The sequence below is a fragment of the Anomalospiza imberbis genome, chromosome 22 (assembly GCF_031753505.1).
Source record: "Anomalospiza imberbis isolate Cuckoo-Finch-1a 21T00152 chromosome 22, ASM3175350v1, whole genome shotgun sequence".
Classification (NCBI taxonomy): Eukaryota; Metazoa; Chordata; class Aves; order Passeriformes; family Viduidae; genus Anomalospiza; species Anomalospiza imberbis.
In genome coordinates this window covers 9,073,753-9,094,148 of record NC_089702.1, presented here as the reverse complement: position 1 = coordinate 9,094,148, position 20,396 = coordinate 9,073,753, and the positions used below count along the sequence as shown (strand labels likewise).

The 20,396-nt window shown below is 60.6% G+C and overlaps 2 protein-coding genes across 2 annotated transcripts; both read right to left on the bottom strand.

Moving 5' to 3' along the window:
- Window positions 1–1,321: 1,321 nt before the first annotated feature.
- EIF4B (eukaryotic translation initiation factor 4B) lies at window positions 1,322–11,757 on the bottom strand. The gene is given in 16 exon segments (XM_068211762.1): window positions 1,322–1,543; window positions 2,078–2,132; window positions 2,230–2,317; window positions 2,628–2,695; window positions 3,320–3,530; window positions 3,610–3,728; window positions 4,191–4,425; window positions 4,805–4,928; window positions 4,930–4,973; window positions 5,132–5,242; window positions 5,692–5,835; window positions 5,982–6,036; window positions 6,230–6,346; window positions 7,377–7,585; window positions 8,461–8,598; window positions 11,651–11,757. Coding segments are annotated over 16 exon segments (1,809 nt in total). The 5' UTR covers window positions 11,664–11,757; the 3' UTR covers window positions 1,322–1,465.
- Window positions 11,758–13,878: 2,121 nt separating this feature from the next.
- On the bottom strand, window positions 13,879–20,389 carry KRT18 (keratin 18). Its single transcript, XM_068211757.1, is given in 10 exon segments — window positions 13,879–14,081; window positions 15,162–15,385; window positions 16,135–16,260; window positions 16,855–17,019; window positions 17,089–17,245; window positions 18,739–18,821; window positions 19,933–20,007; window positions 20,009–20,062; window positions 20,064–20,144; window positions 20,147–20,389. Coding segments are annotated over 10 exon segments (1,368 nt in total). The 3' UTR covers window positions 13,879–13,921.
- Window positions 20,390–20,396: the final 7 nt, after the last annotated feature.

Here is a 20,396-nt window from a genome sequence, read left to right as displayed (position 1 = left end):
CAGGTCCCCTCCCGGTTGGGGTTGTCAGGGTCCCCTTCTCCCGGCCCTTGGGGTCCTCCCCCCTCAGCCCGGCCAGGACAGACCCCCCTTTGTGGGGCCGGAGCCGCCGCGGGGGGGGCCCGCATTCCAGCGGTGGGGGAGGCGGGTTCCAGCATTCCAGCGGTTGGGAAGAGCCGGGAAAGAGGAAGGGCGGGGGGCGGGATCCCGGGGCCCGGTGCTGTGCCCCCCAATTAATTACCGTTAATCAGCAGAGGGTGGAGGAAGAGGAAGAATGGAAGGATGCAGAAAAGGATCAGGATCAAGGTGAAGGAAAAATGAAAAAGGAGGAGGAAGAGGATGAAGAATTAGGGATGAGGAGGAAGAAGATGGAAGGAAGAGAGGAAAGACAGAGGGAAGGAGGAAGAAGGAAAAAGAAGGAAAGAGGGAGAAAATGAAGCGGAAAGAGGTGAAGGGGAAGCAGGAGATGCAATGTTGGAGGAGGAAGAAATGAGGAAGTGGAAGAGGAAGGGGGGGAAGAGCAAGAGAGGATGGAAGGAAGGAGGAAGATGAAGGAGGAGGAAAGGCAGTAAGAAAGAAGGAATGAAGGATGAGGAAGGAGGAGAAAAGACGGAATGAAGAAAGGAGATGCAAGAAGGAAGAAGGAAGCCTAGAGAGGAAGGCTCCCCAATGTCGGGACAGGAAATTCCCCCTGGGGGGCTTTGGGAACTGCCCTGTTCCCCTTCAAGGTGGGGAGAAGGGCAGAAGGATTTGGGGCCTTTCTGGATCTTTTTCAGCTCATTTTATTGGAGAAAACAAAACAGCCCCCAGCCTGGGGGAGAACCCCAAAACACCCCCTGGGGACCCCAAAACTCCCTCAGGGCCTCCCAAAACCTCTGGGAAGGTTCTTTTTACACATTTTTACAGCCCACCCCAAATCCTAAAATCTCGGAATATCTTGAGGTTCTGGGGTGGAAATCCAGGTTTTCCTGTGTAAAGGGTGGGGTTTGCATCCCAAAAATTGGGTGGGGGAACTGGGGGGACACCTCTGAGCAGGAGGATGATGAAGGTGCCCAGGGGGAAATCAACATTCCAGAGGTGAGGAAAACGGGGGGCAGAGGGGGATCCCAGTCCCAGACCCTGGAGGATTTGGGGGGGATTGGATGCCTCCCTATCCCTGTTTTGGAGGGGCTCCAGTGAGGATGAAGGCCAGCTCTTCCTCACCCCTTATTCCATAGAAAACACGGAGGGGGGGCTGCTTTTCTTTCAAGAAAACTCTTGGAATTACCCCTCCCGCCCCCCCTGCTGATTTTGGGGTGATTCCCGTGCGTTCCGTGTGGGGCTGTTTTCGGGATTTAAGAAGCTGTAGCTGAGGGAATTGATGAGTTTTAGGCTTTATTTCTGTCTCGCCTGGATCAAGGTTGGGATTTTTGGGAATCTCCGGAGATTCCCACGGCAGCTGAGGAGGAGGAGGAGGGGGAGGAAGCTTTTACTCAGCTCCTTCTTCATCATCACCTTCATCCTCCCCATCCATGGAGAGCGCGGCGTATTTGCTGGCATGGCTGAACTGCAGGGAAAACCAGGAAAAATTCTCAAAAATGGGATTTGAGGGGGATAAAGATCCCCAGGGGCTCACACATCCCAAAACCACGGGGTCACAGCCCCCCAAAAGGGGTCAAAGAAATCCAAAATTGCTGGGGTGGTTAAGCTGAGAGGGCCAGGGGGGTCACTGTTGAAAAAAAAATTCCCCAAGCCCCCAAAAAAACAAGATTTGAAGGGGATCAAGACCCCCAGGGGGTCATGCACCCCAAAAAGAGGGGCTCACAGCCCCCCCCAGGGGGTTTCAGGCTGCTCAAGGCTGAACTGTGAAGGTGGGCAGAGGGGGAGGGGCAGTGAAGCAGAAAATTCCCACAACACCCCAAAAAATGAGATTCGAGGGGTTGAAGTCCCCTGGGGGTTCACTCACCCCAAAGAGGAGTCACAGCCTCCCCTGTTAACTGGAGGCACAGGTCATCAGTTATGGTGAAAATTCCCCAAAACCCCCCAAACCCGGGATTTGAGGGGGGCCCCTCCCCTGTTCTGGGTCCCCCTGGATCCTTACGGAGGGGGGGGTCTCCTCCAGTTTCTTTGGCTCGTGCTCCTTCCGGGGGTCCCTCCTGAGGAGCAGAGGTCAGAGGTCAATTCCCGGGGAAATTCCCGGTGCCCGGGGGGGGTTTCCCGGTTCCTGAGAGGGCTCTGGGGGGGGGGCCTCACCTCTCAGGGTCCCCCATTCCTGCGGGGCCACGGCTGCAGCTCCGGCCCTTGGAGCTGCTCTCCCGACCCCCCTCCGGCTTCAGTTCCTCTGCGGGGAAAGGGTGGGGGTGTCACAGCCCCCAAAACCCCCTGAGCCCCCCAAGCCCTCCTGAGCCTCCCAGCAAGGCCTCAACATCCCTGGAATCCCCTGAACCCCTGTAAAACCCCCCACAAAATCCCTCAACCCTCCCAGATCCCCTGATACCAACCTCCCCCTGAGCCCCCCCAAAGCCCTGAGCTCCTCCAAAATCTCCCAACCCCCCCTAAACACCTTCTGAGCCCCCTCATATGCTCCCAAGACTTCCCCAGATCCCCAAAACCCACCCTGAGCTTTCCCAATCCCCTCCTCCCATTCTCACCTCTCCTCTGGGGGTTCCTGGGGGGGCCCCCGTCATCTCCAGGGGGGGAGGGGCCAGAGGGGCCCCCACTGGGGAGAGAGAAAAGGGGGGAGGGGGCATCAGGAGGGTCCCTGGAATGGCCTCATTCCTAGGAATGGTGGGATGGGGCACGGGAATGTTGGGATATGGATGCTGGGAATATCCCTGGGAATATCAGGATTGGGCACAGGAACATCCCCGAGCCACAGGAAAGTTGGGATTGGGCACAAGAATACTGGGATGGAGCCCAGAAACACACCTGAGAATGGTGGGAGGGGGCACAGGAAGGTTGGGATGAGCAGAAGAGCCTCCATGGGCTGGAGTGCTGGGATGTGCCACAGAACACTGGGATGGGGCACGGTAATATCAGGATGTGTGGCAGGAGCATCCCCGGGCCACAGGAATACTGGGATGTGCCAGTGACTCCATGGAATGGGCCACAGGAACACTGGGATGGTGCACAGGAACATTTCTGTGATACAAGGATGTTGGGATGGGCCTTAGAAAGGTTGAAATGGGCGGCAGAAATGTTGGGATGCACTACAGGTTTATCTCTGGGAATGTCAGGGTCCCCTTCTCCCAGCCCTTGGGGTCCTCCACTAGGGAAAGCCAGGGACCCATGGAATGCTTTGGGCTGGAAAAGCCCCCCGGCAACTCCTTCCTGGTACACCCACCTGGTCGGAGAGGCTTGCTCCAAGTCAGAGCTCTGGGAATTGCCAGGGGGGTTCTGGCTGCTCCGCTTCATCCAGGCATTTTCCTTGGGAGGTGGCGCCGGCATCACCTTTGGCTTCTCCTCCCGGGATTTGGGGGGCGGTGAGGGTGGCTCCTCCTCTTTTCCTAGGGGCTCATTTTCCAGGGATTTCTCGCTCTCCCTCCTCCGTGTGGCTAGGGGGACACAAATCCGTGTGGCAGCTGCTGGACGCCCTGGGCCGGGACGCTCCGGCCGCCCCGGATCCTGACTCACTCCGGCCGGTGGGGCCAGAGCCCGCGGACGTTCCCGGGGGTCCCGCGGGGCCGCTCTGGGAGGATTCGCTGCCTGTCCGGGATCGCTCCTGGTTCTCCTCGCTTCGCCAGCTTGGATGCCTGGGATAGGGTGGAAATAGGATCAGGGGACTGGGAAAGGGCTGCCCCATCCCACCTTTCCCATAGGATGAACACCATCCCACCCGAACCACTCCCAAGGGATCATTCCCACCCATGCCACTTTTCCATGGGGACCACTCCTTGTCGCTCCCTTCTCTCTGTGGGGATCAGCCCCGAATTTCCTGAGGAATCATTTCCATCCTATCCCACCCCTCCATGAGGATCATTCCCTACCCATCCCCACCTTTGCCACCGGATCATTCCTAGCCAATACCCCCTTTCCCAAGAGACCATTCCCTTTCCCCTCACCTTTTGGGTGGGATCATTCTATGCCCATCCTATCACTACCAAGTGATCATTCCTTACCCATCCCACATTTCCCAAGAGACCATTTCTAGCCCTTCCCACCTTTCCCAAGGGATCATCCCCATCCCACTCCCTTTCCCAAGGCACCATGCCCACCTTTCCCGGGGCCGTCTGTCAATCCTCTTGTCGTCCTCCAGCTGCCTCTGGAGTTTTTCCTGCTCCTTCTGGAGCCGCTCCTCCACTTCCCGCTCCCGAGCCGCTGTATCCACAGGCTTGGCCCCCCCAAAGATGGAAGCGGCCCGGCTGGACTGGGCAGCGGGAGCTCCTGAAGTTTCCTCTTCCTTGGGAGCGCTCCGGGGCTTCAGGTTGAGCTTCGGTCTCTGGGTGGGACCTGGGAAGGAGCCGGGAGATCCTGGTGGGCACCGATCCCACCTGGAATAGCGCTGGGACTGACAGGATAATCCCTGTCCCATCCCACCATTCCCAAGGGATCATCCCCTTCCCCAGCCCACCCTTCCTGAGGGATCATTCCCACTCTCTTTCACTTTTCCATGGGAACATTTCCAACCTAACCCACCTTTCCTGAGAGACCATTCCCTGTCCTTCCCACCTTTTCATGGGGATCATTCCTTTACCATCCTGAGCTCGTTCCCAGTTTGTAGGGATAAATCTTTCTCAAGAGACCCTTCCAACACCATCCCACCTTTGCCAAGGGATCCTTCCCATTCTATCCAACCTTTCCCAAAGGAATAGCCCTGGTCCCACCCCACCTCTGTCCTCGCGGCGGAAATCATCCCGGCCGTAATCATCCCGGGAATTCCACCGATCCATCCGGTCATCCCGCCGGTCATAACGATCCTCATAGCCACGGTAGTCATCGTCCCGGCGGTACCCCGCTTCCAAAGGCTCTCCGGCCGCTGCCTATTCGGGAATCGTAGCCTGGGGAAGGAGATGGATCATCTGAGAGTCACTGGGGATAATGTAGCCCAGATTCCCAGTGACAAGAGTCTGGGAATTTGGGGGATTCCCAGTTACTTGCTGGCCTTGGAGGGGGTCTCCCACTCTCTCTTCTCCTGAAAACCCTTGGGAATTCCCACCTCGGTCGTAATCCCTGCTGCGGTCATCGTAGCGATCCCGGCTCCCAAAACCACGATCCATGTCCCGCCGTGGCCCGTCCCTGTACCGGTCGTCATAGCGATCACGATATCCTGGAAGCAGGATGGGGTTTTACTGGGATAGGCACAGATTCCACAAGGAAGCAGGAAAATCCCAGTACTGCTCCACGTGGGAAAGGAGGAGGCCCCATTTATCCCTACAAACTGGGAATGAACTCAGGTGGGAATATGGAGTTTTGGGAATGAATGAGCTTGGAGTAGGAATGAGAGCTGAGAACAAATGAGCTCCATATGGGGGAATGAACAAGCTCAGGGTGGAGGAATGAGTTCTGGGAATACATTAGCTCCAGGTGGAACTGAGTTCTGGGAATGAATGAGGACCAGATGGGAATGAACAAGCTCAGGGTGGGAATGAGCTCAGGTGGCTCCAAATCTCAGGCAGAGCAGTGTCAGGTACCCCTAGATCTTGGGACAACGCTGGTTCCCAGGACACAGGGGAAGGAGGGAATGCCTGCAATGCTGGGCCCATTCTCCTCACTTACTGTCCCCGAATCCATCGTCACTCCGGCGCGGGGGGAAGTCATCGAAGGTGTCGGGAGCAGCCGGACGCGCGCGCCAGTCGCTCTCGAACCGCTCTGAGTCCCGGAAGCGATCCCGGTCTCTGCCGAAGCAGCGATCATCCCGGTCTGCTGGGAGCCAGGGACACAGACAGGGACAAGGAGAAGGAAAGGAAATGAAGATTAAAAGGAAAGGAAACAGGGCAGGGTCAGGGCTGGGCCACTCTCCCTGAATCCCTACCCTGGCTGATCCGTGTCCTCAGCTGGACGCTCACCTTTATCCTGAGCTTGATCCGCCACATCCACTCGTATCCTTCTGTTTCCTAGAGACTGGGAACAACAGTGGGAATTGAGAGCTGGGCTGGGAATTCCCTCCCCATATCCCACCTGGCCCTCCCTTCTTCCAGCTGGAAGACATTTGCCCTTTTCCCATCACTCCAGGCCCGCGTCCAAACCCTTCTCCAGGTCCTTGGAGCCCCTTTAGGCCCTGGGATGTGCTCTTGGAAGCTGGGATTGGACTCACCTCTTCATTGAGGCTCAGGGCCTGGAACAGGGAATCGATGTCCTCGAATTCCGCGTATCCGAAACCTTTCAATCTCTCGGGATTGGTGGGTTCCCGTGGGAGCCGCACGGCGCTGATCTGTGAACGGAGGGAGGGCAGGGAAGCTCCCCTCAGGATCTTGTCTTACAAAGGGGAATGTGGAAGGGTGGCAGGATCTGGGATGGAGCAACTCATGGATATTGAGGGATTGAGGGGGTTCCTCATGCATGAGGAGGAAGAGGGGGGGTCCCACCCGAAACACCGCAGAGCTTTCCAACAGCTTTGGATTGAGGGAGTGGGAAGAGAATTCCAGCTCTGGGAGCCGCATTGGGAACAATAGGAAGGGCTGGGTATGCTCTGCAGGCTCGGGGAAGCAGGAGCCATCTCAAAGCTCATCCCAGTGGAAAACCAGCCCTGGATGTGTCCAGCACAAGTCCCGCGTGGACACAGGGCAGCTCACAACCTCCTTTCCCTGGATTCTGGCTCCCAAAGTGTGGGAGCTCCTTGCTCATTCCTGATCTGAGCCCTGGGAAATGTCAGGAGCCACATTCCTAAATGACATCTTAGCAGGTCTCCGAAGCATCCCTTAGATTTTCCTGGGATAGATTTCCTGATGGAAAACCTCTTGCAAAGCTAGGCTCTTGCTTGGACCACAAGAGAATCCACAACACATCCATGGAATTATATTTAAAGAATGACAAATTCCAAGAAAGAGGGAAAAGGAATGAGGAAGGCCAAGGTCAGGTGCAGAGCTGGAGAGGGAAGAGTAGGATTGGTTCAAATGGGAATAAACTGGTTTTTCCCAATGTGTGGTTTTCAACACTTCTATGTGATCCATGAGCTTCCTGATGCTGTTTTCTTTCCACCTGGGAGCGAGCCAGCTGCCCTGCCCCGCCCCGCCCCCCAGTCTAACCTCCACCCGATTCCACAGGGAAACCCCCCACTGGAGGCTTCTCAGTCCCACTGGAGGAGCAGGAATGGCTGATCCATGGCTGGGGAATCAAGGGATTCTCTCAGGATCAACCTACAGACACTCACACCCCTGGAAAACACCCCGTGGCAATGGATACAGGTGCCCGAAGGACAGAGAGCTGCATCCCAGGTTCCCGCCCTCTGGAACGTCACTCACATTGAGCCCTCGGAAGAAATCCTTGATGGACTCTTCTGTGACGTCGTAGGGCAGGTTTCCCAGGAATGCCGTGTACGGAGGGGATTTGGGGAGGCGGCTTCTGTCGATGTTGGGCTCGCGGGCAGCACGCGGGGCCGTGGGAAGGATGGAGCGGTCGATCGGAGGCGCCCGGTAAACGTCGTCGTCATTGCTGTGCCACATGGTGGAGACTGCGGAGAAATCCAGCACGTGGGCACAGCTGCACCTGGCCAGAGCCAGCTGGAGCTGGCCGGGGCCACCCAGAGCTGGCCAGGTCAGCTGGAGCCAGCAAATCATCCCACGTGCCACCCAGATGGAGGCAGCTGAAAGCAGCCGGAGGCAATGGGAAGAAATCGGAGTCATCCAGAGCCACCCGGAGGCAAATGCTGGCAGCACCGGTAAATCCATGGAAAAGGTGCCCTGAAGCCATCCAGAGCAGCCAAGGCAGGGATAGGCAATCCCATGGGATGGCTTTCCAGGATTCATTCTGCCTTGGATTCCAGCCTGGCTCAGTGGGATGCTCTGGTGAATCTGGTCCCCAAAACCCTCAACATCCCACTGCTGCTCCCCTACTTTGCTGGACACTGAGCCTCATCCCTAAGAAAAACCAGCATGGCTCTCCTAGCTTCATTATTCCCCAAAAAAGGAATAGCCAGTGGATTTTTCCAGTTATGGGTGCCACTGGCAGCTAGGAATGCCAGTCCTGGAGCCTTCCGATCTGGAAGGTGGGACTTATGTTCCAGGAGCTGGGAATGCTGACCCAGAGCTGGGAGTGACAGTCTGGAAGCTGGGAATGCCAATCTCAGAGCTCAGAATGGTGCCCAGGGATTGAGAATGCTGTGCCAGCTCTGGGAATACTGCTCCTAGGACTGGGAATGCCAATCCAAATGCCACTCTGGGGACTAAGAATGCTATCCTGGATCCAGAAATGATGCTCTGGAGGCTGGGAATGTAAATCCCAGAGCTGGGAATGCCGTCCTAGCTCCAGGAATGCCATCCTCGCTCTGGGGGCTGGGAATGCCAACTCCAGAGCTGGGAATCCTGGCTCCAGGAATGCCAGGCTCACCTTCCAGGTCGTCGGTCTCGTCGGCCCAGCTCACAGGTTTGGGGATGTAGGTGGGGCCCCCCCCGCCCCCCCCATCCTCCGCCAGGAAATCCGTGAGCGTCAGCGTCTTCCCCTTCTTTGGCTTCTTCTTTGCTGCCGCTGCAGGAGCAACCAGAGACACGGATCAGAGCGGGAATGGGAGTGGGGATGGGGGGAACTGAACAGGGGATGGGTGGGAATCAGAGTGGGAATGGGCAGGACAGAGAGGGAGTAAGAGTAAGAATGGAATCAGAGTGGGAATGGGAGTGGGGATGGGCTGGAATGAGAGTGGGAATGGGAGGGAAGGAGAGCGGGAATAGGTGGAATGAGAGCAGGGACAGGAACAGGGCAGGGGTAGAGGGGACTTGGGACACTGGGGTGGGACACAGGACACTAGAATGGGACATGGGGCACGGGGATGGGACATGGGACACTGCGATGGGACACAAGGAGCTGACATGGAACGTGAGGCACCAGGATACAGGACATGAGACACTGGGATGGGACAGAAGACACCAGGATAGGACATGAGGCCTTGGGATGGAGCACAAGGTGACACGATGGGACACAAGGTGGGACATGGGACCTTGGGATGGAATGGGAGGAGCTGGGATGGGACAGGAGCCAGGAGGAAACAGTAGAGGAGGACATGGAGCACCAGGATGGGACAGGAGGCCCTGGGATGGGACAGAAGGCGACAGATGGGGACACGGGACAATGAGGATGGGATGGGATGAGCTGGAACGGGACAGGAGCCACTGGGATGGGACATGAGGTGCCAGGAGGGGACATGAGATGGGACACAAGGCACCAGAATGAGACAGGAAGTGCTGGGATGGAACACAAAGCACTAGGATGGGACAGCAGCCACTGGGATGGGACAGGAGGAGTCAAGAGGAGACAGGAGGTGCCAGGATGGGACACAAGGAGTCGAGAGGGGAGAGGTGCCACCAAGATGTGACACCAGTCACTGGGATGGGACATGAGGCACCAGGATGGGGTACAAAGTGACAGGATGGGACACGAGGTGGGACATGAGGTACTGAGGGGACAGAAGGCACTGGGAGCGGACACACGGCATTTGGATGGAATATGGCACTGAGAGTGGACATGAGGGCATCAGGGTGGGACACAGGGTGGGACAGGAGCCACCGGCATGGGACAGAAGGAACCAGGAACGGATATGGGGCACCAGGACGGGACATGAGGAACTGGGATGGGACAGGAGGCAGCACAGGAGCCAAGAGGGGACAGGAAGTGACAGGATGGGACACAAGATGGGACATGGGGCACTGGGATAGGATATGAGGAGCTGGACATGAGGACCTGCGATAGGGACAGGAGACACAGGGGTGGGATGGGGCTCCAGACTTGGACATGGGACACCAGAATTGGACAGGAGCCACTGGGAGGAGCCAGGAGCCACTGAGCCAACCCCCAGCCCCCTTTATTCATTATTCCCACTGGAAAAACTGTCCCCATCCCACTCCCTGCAGGGACACACCCAGGCACATGCTGTGACCCTCCTGCAAACCGGGGTATTTCCTGGAAGGTGGGTTTGGATTCACAGCTCCCCCCGGGAGGAACTGCTGCTCTCATGCGGCTCTGCCGCTGGATCTGGGACCTTTCCTGGCAAAAACCACTGCATTTTCCAGGAAAAATCCCTCCGGGTGGAGCCAGGGGGTCTTGGAAAAATGGAGGATTCCCCTCCTTCCCCAGTCAGGTTTATGGGAGGTCAATTGTGGTCCCAGGGGAAGGAAAACTGATGGGTTTTAAGGACATGAAAGAGAAAGGCTTGGAAAAACATTCCCTCCTTTTATTTTTTTTTAAGGAGAGATCATGAATTTTTGGATGGCCAGAGCTTCCTGTCAGATACCTTTGGTGAGAGATAATAATAATTAATTAATCAACTGAAGAGCTTTAACGAGGATAAGAAGGATGGAGGTGGGATTGCTCACAGAATGGCCTGGAAATGTGTTATTCCATGGAAATCCAGCATGGAGAGAACCATCACCGGTGTCTTCCCATGGGAATTGGGAGGGAGTGGTGCTGTGTGAGACCCCTGGCATGGCTTCATCTTCTCCCAGTACATCCCTTCCCTCCCCACCGTGGATTTCAGGGAAGTGCGGGGTCGTTCCCAGGCTCCTACAGGAATCCCAGCCTGGCATCCAGGAGCCCCAAGACCCTCAGAGCTGCCCCAGGGTGACCAAGCTGACCTTCCCCAGGAAACCAGCCTGGACACTGCTGGGAATGTGGAAAGCACCTGAGGCCCAGGGAAAGCTGGGACAGGGAAGGATCCAGGTGGCAAACACCCGAACCCTGGGCTGGGGGGCACCTTCCAGCTCCCCTGTGCTCACCCCGGTACCGGGACCCCCCCCCTCCCGCTCCAAGGAGAGCCGGGGATCCCGGGAGATGCTACGGGACCCGCGAATGGAGGGGGAGAGCCGGGTTGGAACCGGGGGAAGTCTGGTGTGCCCCCCCACGCCGGGACGACCCCTGGAGGAGCTGGGAGGGGTCACATCCTGCCCCGCCTCCCCCGTTACAAACCCCAAGGAGCCTCAAGGGCACCGCGGGCCCGGGAAGGGGGTCCCGGTGAAGCCCCTGCGGGCAATGGAGTGGGGCTGATCCCACCTCTCCCCCCGAGACTCCCGGTACCGGGGTCCCTCCGGCCCACCCCCCCCCCCCCCCCCCCCCCCCGTTCGCGGCCACGTGGGCGCGTCGCCCCCCTCCCCCCCTCCCACGCGCACGCGTCGGGCCGCGCCCCGGCGCGCGCACGTCAATCACCGGCCGGGCGCGCGCACGTCAATCACCGGCCGGGCGCGCGCGCCCCCGCCAATGGGAGCCGGGGAGGGTGGGGGGGGGCCCGGCGCGCGCACATCAATCAGAGGCCGCGCGCGCACCCCCCGCCAATGGGAAGCGGGCGTGGCGGAGGGGGGGGGGGGGGGGAGATGGCGCGTGCCCGCCCTGAGGGGACGCGGCGGAGAAGGAAGGGGGGGGGGGGTTCGGTTTTCCCGCCGCTTCCCCCGGCTTTCCCGCCAACGCCTCCCCCCCAGCACCATCTCCGGCAGCGGCGATGCTCGGAGCAGCCCCGGGGCTGCCATCGGTGCCGCCATCAGTGCCCGCGGAGCTCCGCGCGGGCCGGCGGGGCCCGGGCCCGCGGCGCAGCGCTCACCTGGGGCCGCCATGTTGGGACGAGGCAGAGAAGGCAAAGGACCCGGATGGTGGCGTCACGTGACCACGAGCGTCGCGCCCTGTCAGGGGGCGGGGCAAAACTTGGGGCGTGGGCGGGGCGGGGGCGGGGCCTGGAGCCTGATGGTTCTGCGGGAGAGGGGCCGGAGGGGGAGGGACCCTCGGGACCGCACGGGACCGCCCCGGCAACCGGGACCCCCGGGCACTGACAGCCCGGCAACCGGGACCCCGGGCACTGACAGCCCGGCAACCGAGACCCCGGGCACTGACGGCCCGGCAACCGGGACCCCGGGCACTGACGGCCCGGCAACCGGGACCCCGGGCACTGACGGCCGGCAACCGAGACCCCGGGCACTGACGGCCCGGCAACCGGGACCCCGGGCACTGACGGCCCGGCAACCGAGACCCCGGGCAGCCGGGACCCCGGGCACTGACAGCCCGGCAACCGGGACCCCGGGCACTGACACCCCCGGTAATCGGGACCCCCGGCACTGACAGCCCGGCAACCGGGACCCCCGGCAGCCGGGACCCCGGGCACTGACAGCCCGGCAACCGGGACCCCAGGCACTGACACCCCCGGTAATCGGGACCCCGGGCACTGACAGCCCGGCAACCGGGGCCCCGGGCACTGACAGCCCGGCAACCGGGGCCCCGGGCACTGACAGCCCGGCAACCGAGACCCCGGGTACTGACAGCCCGGCAACCGGGACCCCGGGCACTGACAGCCCGGCAACCGGGACCCCGGGCAACCGGGACTCCGGGCACTGACAGCCCGGCAACCGGGACCCCGGGCACTGACAGCCCGGCAACCGGGACCCCGGGCAACCGGGACTCCGGGCACTGACAGCCCGGCAACCGGGACCCCCGGCAGCCGGGGACCCCGGGCACTGACAGCCCGGCAACCGGGACCCCGGGCACTGACACCCCCCGGTAATCGGGACCCCCGGCACTGACAGCCCAGCAACCGGGACCCCGGGCAGCCGGGACCCCGGGCACTGACAGCCCGGCAACCGGGGCCCCGGGCAGCCGGGACCCCGGGCACTGACAGCCCGGCAACCGGGACCCCGGGCACTGACAGCCCGGCAACCGGGACCCCCGGCACTGACACCCCCCGGCAACCGGGACCCCAGGCACTTACACCCCCCGGCAACCGAGACCCCCCCCCCTGCAGTGACACCCTCCGGACAACCGGGACCCCCGACACTGACACCCCCGGCAACTGGGACCCCCCCGCACCAGGACCTCCGGCACTGACACCCTCCAGGCGACCGGGACCCCCGACACTGACATCCCCGGGGCACCGGCCGACACCGACAGCCGTCGGCACCCAAGGCACCACCCAGGCTGCTCGGAACTCCCGGGCACCGACACCTCCGGCGGTGACACCCCGGACACCGAGACGCGCCAACACCGTCACTCCCTGGAGCCCAGGACACTGGGAGCCCTGGGCACTGACACCCCCCTGGATTCCCGGTCACCGGGACCCCCGACACCAGGAGCCCCGCGTACGGGCTCCCACACACAACGACAGTCCCAGGCACCGCGATCCCCCGACACCGGCACCCGTGGCAGCCCCCCCGAGACCCCCGGTTCCGGCACCCCCGGGAACGTGTCCCTCTGGGCACCACACCCCAATCTACCGACACCCGAGGGACTCCCGGACACCGCGACCCCCGGGCACTGACGCTCCCAGGCATCTGCGCCTGGATCCCCGGGCACCGACGCCGGAGGAACTCCCGACACCGCGACTCCCGGGCACAAGGGTGCCCGCGACCCCCGAGAACCGCACCGGGACCCCCAGGTACCGCAGTGGGACCCCCGAGCACCTCACCGGGACCCCCGAGTACCACACAGGGGACCCCCGCTCCCGCGACCCCCGTGTCCCCCTGGGAGCGGTTCTGGACAGGACGGTGCCCAAAGCTCGGGGTTGGTCCCGGGGCCAGTAAGGACAGGGACGTTTTGGGGTCCTTCTGGCTGGTTCTGGGAGGTCGATGCCCCAGGGACCCCGACATGACCAGGGGGTGAAAGGGGTGTCCCGGGGGGGCATGGGTGACCAGGGGTCATTGTCGGGATGGTGACAAGGGAGGGAGTACAGGAATCCATCCCTTCCCCGACAGCTCCCCACACCCCGTGCCTCAGTTTCCTCCCAGTCTCAGCCCCGTATCCCCACCCCCGTTTCCCCCCCAGAAGGACACACCAACACATCCTATCTCCCGTTCATGGGAATCATCACTTTATTTGGATCTGGAGGGGCTCAGGGACCCCCCCGCCCCGGGTTTAGGGGGCTGGGGATCCCCCGTGACCCCCTCAGTACGTGCGGACCCTTCACCTCCCTGGTCTCAGTGACCACGCGCTGGGTGGTCCCTGTCCCTGCCGTGGTGGCCGTGGTCTCCTTGTCCAGGGCATCCCTCAGGCTGCGGGGAGGGGGGGTTAGGGGTGGGGGGCACCAGGGGTCGCCTCCCCATGCCAGTAGTGTCCCCCCCTCAGTGTCACCCAACATGTGATGGAGATGGCATGTCCAGTGGGATGGGGTGTCCCAACACCCCAGAGCTTGTCCCCTCTGGGTGTCACCACTGTCCCCTGGCTGCTCCCAAAATCTTGTAACTGGTGGGACCCAGACACTTGGACACCTGGGGTTCATCCCCTCTGACATCACCATTGTCCCCATCCCCAGGCCATCCTGAAGGACAGAGCTGGGATATGTGATCTCCTGGGATCGTACCCCTGGATGTCACCGCTGTCCCCTGGCTGTCCCCAAAGTCTTGTAACTGGTGGGACCTGGACACCTCATCACAGGGGTCTCATCTGCCCTGGGTGTCCCCTCCCCATGCCAGGGATGGCACCTGGATGCTCAGTTCCTGGAATTATCCCTTCCCATCCACTTCCCAGCCCGTATTCCCTCCCCCCGTCTCCATTTCCCCCTCACCTCAACTTCCACCCCACCTGAACTCCCCCTCTTTGAATTTCCCCCCTCACCAAGCCCTTATACCTGAACTCACCCCCGAAACTTCCTCACCTGAGCTCTCTGTGCTCACCTTCCCCAAAACCTGAGCTCCCCCCTCTCACTTGAGCCCCCATACCTAAATGCCTGCCCCACATCCTCCCCCTGTACCTGAACTCCCCCCAGATTGAACTTCCACCCCCTGTACCTGGCTTCCTTCCCCTTCTCACCTGACCTGCCCATATCTGAGCTACACCCCCAAATTCCTCCCTCACCTGAACTTCTAACACCCCGTACCTGAATTCCTTCCCACTCCACCGAAACTCCCCCCTGAACCCTCTCATGCCTGAACTTCCTCTCACCTGAACCCCCTGAACTCCTCCCTCTCACCTGAACCTCCTCCAACCTGAACTCTCCCCAAACTTCCTCACCCACCTGAACCCCCCGTGCCTGAACTTCCCCTCTCACCTGAACTTCCACCCCGGCAATATCTGAATTCCTTTCCCCCCAACCTGATCCCCGCTGATCCCCTCCCCAGTCCCCCCCTGCTAACCTGAAGCCGTCGCCGCCCTCCAGCAGCTGCCGATATGTCGCGATCTCGGCCTCGAGCCGGTCCTTGAGGCCGAGCAGCTCCCGGTGCTGCTCGTTCTGCCGCTGGAGCTGCGCCCGCACGTCCCGCAGCTCTGCCTCGACTGCGCTCACCTGGAGCTGCACCTGCGCCAGGTGAGCCCCGGCCCGGGCCTCGGCCTCGGCCAGCGCCGCCTCCAGACCCGCGTTCTGGGGGGATCCGGGGAATTAGGGGGCTTTGGGGGAGTCAGCACCTCGAAAATTGGGGTTGAAGGGGTTCATCCCAAGCTTCAGCCTTAGCCTCAGCCAGCACTGCCTCCAGACCCACATTCTGGAGGGATTGGGGAATTAAGGGGGTTTTGGGTGGGTTTCACTTTGATCTGAGCCTCAGCCTTGACCATGGCAGCCTCTAAATCCGTGTTCTGGGGTGTTTGCGGGGGAATTATGGGGCTTTGGGGGAGCCAGTGCCCCTAAAATGGGGGGTTTGGAGGATCTGCATCACAAAAATGGAAGGGAGGGAGTCACCTCAGGCTCAGCCAGTGCTGCCTCCAGACCCGCATTCTGGGGAATGTAGGGGGTTTTGTGGGGGTTCACCCCAAAAACTGGGGGTTCACTCTGAGCTTTGGTCAATGCAAACCCCAAACCTGTGTTCTGGGGGGATCAGGGGAGGATTAGGGAGTCTTGTGGGGGTTCACCCTGGCCTGAGCCTCAGCCTCAGGCAGCACCACCTCCAGCCCTGAGTTCTGGGGATTCGGAGGGTTGAGGGGGTGGGGATCAGGACCTCAAAAATGGCCTTTGCAGGGCTGGAGTTATGGGTTGGGGGTTGGAAGGGTTTTGGGGCTCTGGAGCCATGGATTAAGTGGAGCTAGGTTTTTGCTGGGGGGGGGAGTTGGGGGTGTGAGGCTGTGGATTGAAGGATTTGGGGGAGGGTTGAGTTTTTTTGGGGGAGTTTGGGGTACCTGGTTGCGCAGGGCCTCAAGGTCGATCTCGAGGGTTTGCAGTGAGCGACGCAGGGCCCCGACGGTGCCTCGTGCCATGTCCAGGTCCTTTGTGCTCTGCGTCACCTCCAGGGTGGTCTCCGTGATCTGAGAGGGAAAGGAGGGGTCTGGGGGGCAGCAGCCTTGGTCCCACCCACCACGGACACCCCAAGTCCTGGAGGGGATGTGGGGGAGTGATACCATCCCAAGAAGAGCCAGACTCAGGCATTGTGGGGGTGCCCTAGGAGGGGCTCCAAACTTGGACCCCCTTGGACAGAGGCCATCCCAAAAGTGTCCCCAAGGTTGGACCAGGAACCTCCTAGAGCAGTTCCCTCCAGGACTCCCCCTGAAAATGTCCCAAGTCTCCACCTAGGGAGGTGGAGTCTGCCACCCTTCTCCCCCACTGCTTTGTGGGGCTTCTTTGGGGACCTCACATGCCAGCCTGGGGAGAGCCCCCAAAAGGGGTTTCCCCTTTTTTGGGACCCCCTGTGAACCCCCATTGGGGGACATCCCTATGGAGCGTCACTGGGGACCCTTGGGTGTGGATTGGTGGGGGTTTGGGGTCCCCAGCTCCCATCCCCTCTTCTTCTCCAGGTCCTCCAGGGGTTTTAAGACCAGGCCATTGTCCTGGATCCACAGCTCCCCCAGGATCATTTCGGGGCTGTTTTTGGGTGGGATTTGAGATTTTTTAGGGTTTACTACCTGCTGCCCCCACTGCTTCTCCAGGTCCTCCAGATTTTTCTGGGCCAGGGTGTCATACTGAGCCCGCAGCTCCCCCAGGACCTTCCCTAAATCCTGTGACTGCGGTGCATCCACCTCCACTGTCAGCGCCGACTGCGAGACCTGCGCCCGCAGGTCCTGCACTTCCTGGAGGCAGGGTGGGTCAGTTTGGGGTCCCCACAGCCCACCCGAGCCCCCCAAATCCTCCAGACCCACCTGATCATGGTCCTTGCGCAGCAGGATCAGCTCCTCACGCAGGGCCTCGATGTCCCCCTCGAGCTGCAGCCGTGTCATGTTGGTGTCATCCAAGACCTTGCGCAGCCCGGCGATGTCGCTGTCCACCGACAGCCGGATGGCCAGCTCCGCCTCAAACCTGGACAGGAACGGGGCCAGAGCCAGGATGGGACACAGAGCTGAGCCAACCTTGTGCCCGTTCATAACTTTGTTCTTGTCCTTGGCCCTGTTTCCGTCCCCGATGTATCCTTGTCCCCCTGTCCCCCACCCCCATCATCAGCCCCATTTCCATCCCCAGCTCAACACAGCCTTTTCCTCATCCTCATTCAATCCCCATCATCCTCAGCCCTATTTCCATCCCCAACACATCCTTCTCCCCATCCCTGTCCCTTCATCCTCATCTTCATCCCCATTTTCATCCCCATCACATCCCTTTCCCCATCCCTGTCCCCATCCCCATCCCATTCCCATCATTCTCATCCTCAGTCTCATATCCATCCTCATTCTCATCCCCATCCTCATTGCCGTCTCCATTTCCTTTCCTGTCCTCGTCCTCATCTCCATTTTCAAATCCATCCCATCTCCTTGTCCCACCCTCACCTCATTTTCATCTCCAGCCCCATCTGACCTCATCCCATCACTGTCTCCATCCATGTTCTTATGCCTGTCCTCATCTCCTCTGCCACCTCCACTCTTTGTACCTGTCCCCATCCTCATTCTCATCCTTCTCCTTGTCTTCATGACCATTTTCATCCCCTGTTCCTGTCCCCATTCCTGTCTCATCCTATTCCTCATCCTCTTCTCTAATCCTGTCCCATCCCTGTCTCCATCCATGTTCCCATTCCTGTCTCATCCCATCTCTCACCTATAGCTGTCCCCATCCCTGTCCTTTTCCCTGTCCCCATCCAGTTTCCCATCCCCATTCCCACTCCTGTGTCCATCTTTGACCTTGTCCTCATCCTTATTTCCATCTTCACCCATCCCTGTCCCTGTCCATTCCCACTCCTATTTCCACCCCTTGTCATTGTGCATATCCCTGTCCTCTCTCCAGCCCCATCCTCATCTCTGTCTCCACCCCATTCCCATCTCTGCACCCACCTCCTTCCACCCATCCCCATTCAGCCTCCATCCCATCCTCAACCTCACCCCCACTGCCACATGTTCTCCCCCTAGTCCCCATCTCCATCCCCATCTCCATCCATTTCCCACCCTATTCCCATTCCCACTCCTGTTTCCATGCTGGTCTCCATTCCATCTCCCTCTCCATCCTTATCCCCATTCCCATCCCCGCTGTTTCCATCTTTGTCCTTGTCCTCATCCCCATCTCGTCTCCATCCCCATCCTCATCCCCATTTACACCCCATCCTCACCCTCATCCCCACTCCATCTTCATCCCCATTCCTACCCAATCCCACCACTATTCCCATCTCCATTCCCACCTTGTTTCCAACTCCATTTCCACCCCTATCCCTATTCCCACCCCATCTCCACCCTCTTTTCCATCATATTCCCATCCCCATTTCCATCCCCATTCCCACTCCATCCTCATTCCCATGTCATCCCTGCCATGTTCCCACCCCTTTATTCCCAGTATTCCCATCATTCCCAGTATTCCCAGTATCCCGCCCTCACTTGACCCGGAAGTCGTCGGCTGCCAGCCGAGCATTGTCGATCTGCAGCACCGTGCGTGCATTCTCCACCGTGCTCTCCAGGATCTGGGATGGGGACACGAGGACACATGTGCATACAGGGGACACACGGGATACGCACAGACACAGGGACATGCAGGGACAGATGGACACGTGGGGACACGGACACGAGTGGACACAGGGATATAGGGACTCATGGTGGGGGCATGTGGAGACACAGCTATGGGGGACACACATGGACGTGGGGATACTCGGATAGGGGACATGTGGAGGGACACATGGACATGAGGGGACATGGAGACACACGGACACAGGTGAACACGGATATGGGGGACACAGGGATATAGGGACTCATGGTGGGGGCATGTGGAGACAAAGCTATGGGGACACACATGGACGTGGGGATACTCGGATAGGGGACATGTGGAGGGACACATGGACATGAGGGGACATGGAGACAAACGGACACAGGTGAACACGGATATGGGGGACACAGGGATATAGGGATCATGGTGGGGGCATGTGGAGACACAGCTATGGGGACACACATGGACGTGGGGATACTCGGATAGGGGACATGTGGAGGGACACATGCACATGAGGGGACATGGAGACACACGGACACAGGTGAACACGGATATGGGGGGGACAGGTGAGTGGTACACATGGACACGCAGACACAGGGACGCACGCAGGGACGTAGGGACGCAGGGACACGTGTCACCGTCACCGTGGCAGGATAACTTCCCCGGCCCCCCTTCCCTGCAGGGCCTCGCCCCGGAAAAGCTGCGATTACCCAGGGTGGGGGCGGGGCGGGGGGGGCCCTAGGTGTCGAGGCGGGGGGAGGGGTGCCGGTCACCTTGAGGAGGCTCCGGGAGGAGCTTTGGGGGTACTGGGGGGGAGGGCTAATTTACCCAAAAATCGGGGTGATGGAGGGGGGCTCCTTCGACACTGCCCCACCGCGGTGGCCTTGGTCACGTCCCTTCACCCCACGCAAAAACGGCTCCGCGGGGAGGAAAACCCCCCCAGGCCCCCCACCCACGGGGACTTACAGACCTCCCCCCATGCCCCCCTATACCCCCCCAGGCACTTACAGCCCTCCCACAGATACCAAGTTCAGCGCTTCCCTCCCCCTCCCCCCGTTAATGATTAACCCCAACCCTCCCCGCGCCCCCACCTTGTCCCGTAGCTCCTCTATCAGCTCCCACTGGGGGCTCCAGTCATGGGCGCTGGGCCCCTTTTGGGCCATAAAACTCCCGGATTTGGGTCTCCAGGCGCCGGTTCTCCTGCTCCAGTCGCCGCACCCTGCTCCAGGTACGTGGCCAGGCGATCGTTGAGGTCTTGCATCGCCTCCTTCTCGTTGGCCACGGCCCCGGAGCCCCCAGGAAGACGCTGCCCCCCCCCAGGCCGGCCCCATAACCGGCCCCGTAACCGGCCCCGAAGGCGCCCCCGGCGCTGCTCAGGGTGCGGGTGACGGAGATCCGGGACCCCGCGCCCCCCGCCCCCGCATACACGCTGGCGGCGCTGCCCAGGGGGGCGAAGCGGCGGCCGGGGGCGATCCCGGCGGTCCCGAGGGTCCCAATCCCGCCGGAGCGGACGGAGCTGGAATAGACGGTGCGGCGGGAGAAGCTCATGGGGACG